Raw genomic sequence first — 2,950 nt, forward strand, 5'->3', positions numbered from 1 at the left:
GACGTCTTTAAAGACAGTGGCCTCGCGATCTCTTCTCTGATGAAGAGAGTCAGTAGAATTTTGAATGTTTTTGGAGTGTTACCGCTGGGTAACTTCTCCACTCTGATATGTTATTTATTGTTATCATTGTTGCTTATAACGCAAAATGCGTTGATTGTAACTAAATAAATGATACAAAAAAAAAAAAGAAGCAGTTTGCTCCCAATCAATCAAATAATTAAATTGCTTGAAATAATGTCAAGCAATTTAAAGTTTTCATTTTTTTTAAAGGAATGTGAATTGCCGTAATCCAAAAAAGGAAGACATTTCATTGTCCTGTGCGGCGATAGAAAAGGCGTTTTAAAGAAAACAAAATAAAAATAAAATGTTTTGACTTTATGGAGCCGCATCAGTCGAGTTGTTTTACTACACAAAAATAGCCTTCAAAGTTCTCCATAGGCAAACCAGCATAGCACCTGTGTTAACCTTTAGTATAAACTGTCCCGGTATTAACCACTTTTTAGCAGTAATTCTCCCCACCACAGCTCATTAACGACGTTTTGTGAGCGTGGTGGTGGGAATAGTAGGAGTGTGAATCAGCGAGAGATAGCAACATGTGGCGACTCCAATCGGCCTTTGATTGAATCTTGCGTGGGAACCGGAAAAGAACAGGTGCGCTAAACTGCGCGGAAGTTAAACCGCTCGCGCGACACTTGTTAAATCTAAATGAGGCAGGTCGGAGTGGGGACGACATAACGCCACTTCTTTTTTTTTATTATTTGCATGATAAAACTCGCCTGCCTTAATTTTGATTTTTTTTTATTTTTAGATTTATACGTACTTCTTTTTTATATAAAGTTAATTTTTTGATTATGAATCAGTTATTAATCTTTTTCTGTCATTCCTTTTGTATTTATAGACAGTCTTTAGATTTACCCATTCAGTTACTTTACTTCAAACGTTCATTTTTCGTGAAAGGTTTTCCGGAAAAGTTGAAAAACAAATTAAGGTGAAATATAAAAACAAATATATTTTCATTTCTTTTTTCCGTATCACAGACTCTCGCAATACACTTACAAAATTTAAACTTCATAAAACTCCTTCATTCTAATTATTTCTTTAAGTGAAAGAAAAAATATATGTATATAAAAACATTTTAAGGCTTTTTTTTTTTAAAAAAATAAAAATGCAACATAATTCATCTTAAAAATACACAAAGAATTAATTAATTGAAAGCCATTTAATATTTACAAAAAAATTAATAGTATAAAAATTTAATTTAAAGAGAGCTTATCACAGATTACAGTCTTGATCACTAGTGGCGTATTTTCAATTAAAACAGAATTTCTTTTAGATTTGTTTGAGCCACACTTCTACAAACTAATGAGAACATATTAAAGCTATCCGAATCAATTTTTCTTTTTATATAATTATTTAAAAGAAAAAAGACTTAATTAAAAAAATATAATTAATAAAAAAATAATAACAAAAACAATATTAAGAAGGCACTTGTAAATGTGTTTTTTTCTTATTTTTTAGTTAATTATTTAAAGCGATGGTGAAAGACGTTGGGAAATATATATATATTTATAAGAAAGAGTTCTTTCTTTATTTACCAGGGTCTCCAAACTGGCGAAGACGCAACCTTGAGAAGGCCGCCAGAGTATTCAAGACCTGGTGACTCAGAGCTTCTAGATGATGTAGGTGTTGGCGGCATGGAATATGAAGTAGGCGATGAGGCGGGCGATGAGGTTGTTATCGTTGTTGCCGGTGTTGTTATTGCTGTTGCTGTTGTTGTTGTTGTTGTAGGCGATTCACCACCAACGCGTACAGTTAACGGTGACATTCTATCCAATTCGTTTAGTCGATGGCCCAAATGTGACATTAACTTTGTGCCCAGCCTAACGTCAACGCCAGGCGTGGCTGCTAAACATTTGGATACTTCATTAGCACAATGTGTATAGCCGGCACGAAAACGATCAGCTTCAACCACTGGACTGGCTGCGGCGACTATGCATAGTTTTTTCGCTTTACGTAGTTTGTGTAGATGTTGTACGGTCAATTCTAGGATGTCAGCTTTTTCCAGTTTGGCAACATTTTCACCTTCACTCTGCAGTGCGGTTACCATTAATTCTTTCAGTTCATCTAGGCACCTGTTGATTCTGGCACGTCTTTTACGCTCCAACATTGGTTTCATAACCTGAACAAAGAAAATGAAAGAAAAAATTTAGTTTTCTCAGTTCACTTGTTGTTAATAGTTACAATTTTATTGAAAGAAAAATTTAAAAAATAATTTGGTCAATTTTGTTAAAAAGGAAGCAAATTTACTGCTAATACTGAGGGAATTAATTTAAAATTAATTGAATTTACTAATTTAATTGAATGTACTAATTTAATTTAATTTACTAATTTAATTGAATTTATTAATTTAATTTTATTTGTTTTTAAATTAATTTAACAAGTGATAAATTAATGATAAGAGAAGTTAAAGCTCACCTTTCTATATTGATAAGTTCTTGAAATTGGCTGGACCTGTTCAACGTCCACTTTGGTCTCGTACATATCCATATTTGTGATAACAGCACACACAAATAAGCACACAAAAATTTAGAAACACGTCAAAAGAAAAGTTTTTTATCAAAGTACGAGCTTTGAAAAATACGTGTTTAGAGTTTAGAAAAAAAAGAGTATGAGAAAGGTTTTAACAGAGAGATGTGTACAGCTAGAACGTCCAACTTGGACTGAATGTTTACTGGTGGGGAAGCCGAGCTATATATACTATAGACAGGTGGGGTCCGATCCGTGGGAACGTACTATGGGACGCGGTTCTCACAGTCCTATACCCAGCTGTCCGTATTCTCCACCCGTCTCATCACCACGTCCACTGTTCCATACTAACACACGCACACCAGGAACAAGCGTCAGTCGTCCGCCCGCTCACGTGCTAGCAGTCTAGAACCCCCTCACCCCA

General features: G+C 34.3%; 1 protein-coding gene across 1 annotated transcript; it reads right to left on the reverse strand.

Moving 5' to 3' along the window:
- Window positions 1–1,453: 1,453 nt before the first annotated feature.
- Window positions 1,454–2,684, reverse strand: LOC141457906 (enhancer of split mbeta protein-like). Its single transcript, XM_074135286.1, has 2 exons — window positions 2,476–2,684; window positions 1,454–2,179 (listed from the first exon to the last, which is right to left on the reverse strand). Exons 1-2 carry the CDS (start codon window positions 2,545–2,547, stop codon window positions 1,592–1,594), a joined length of 660 nt encoding a protein of 219 aa, XP_073991387.1. The 5' UTR covers window positions 2,548–2,684; the 3' UTR covers window positions 1,454–1,591.
- Between the last annotated feature and the right edge of the window lie 266 nt (window positions 2,685–2,950).

This window comes from Rhodnius prolixus, unplaced genomic scaffold, assembly GCF_049639745.1.
Source record: "Rhodnius prolixus isolate KJV_2025 unplaced genomic scaffold, Rpr scaffold_5, whole genome shotgun sequence".
Lineage (NCBI taxonomy): Eukaryota > Metazoa > Arthropoda > Insecta > Hemiptera > Reduviidae > Rhodnius > Rhodnius prolixus.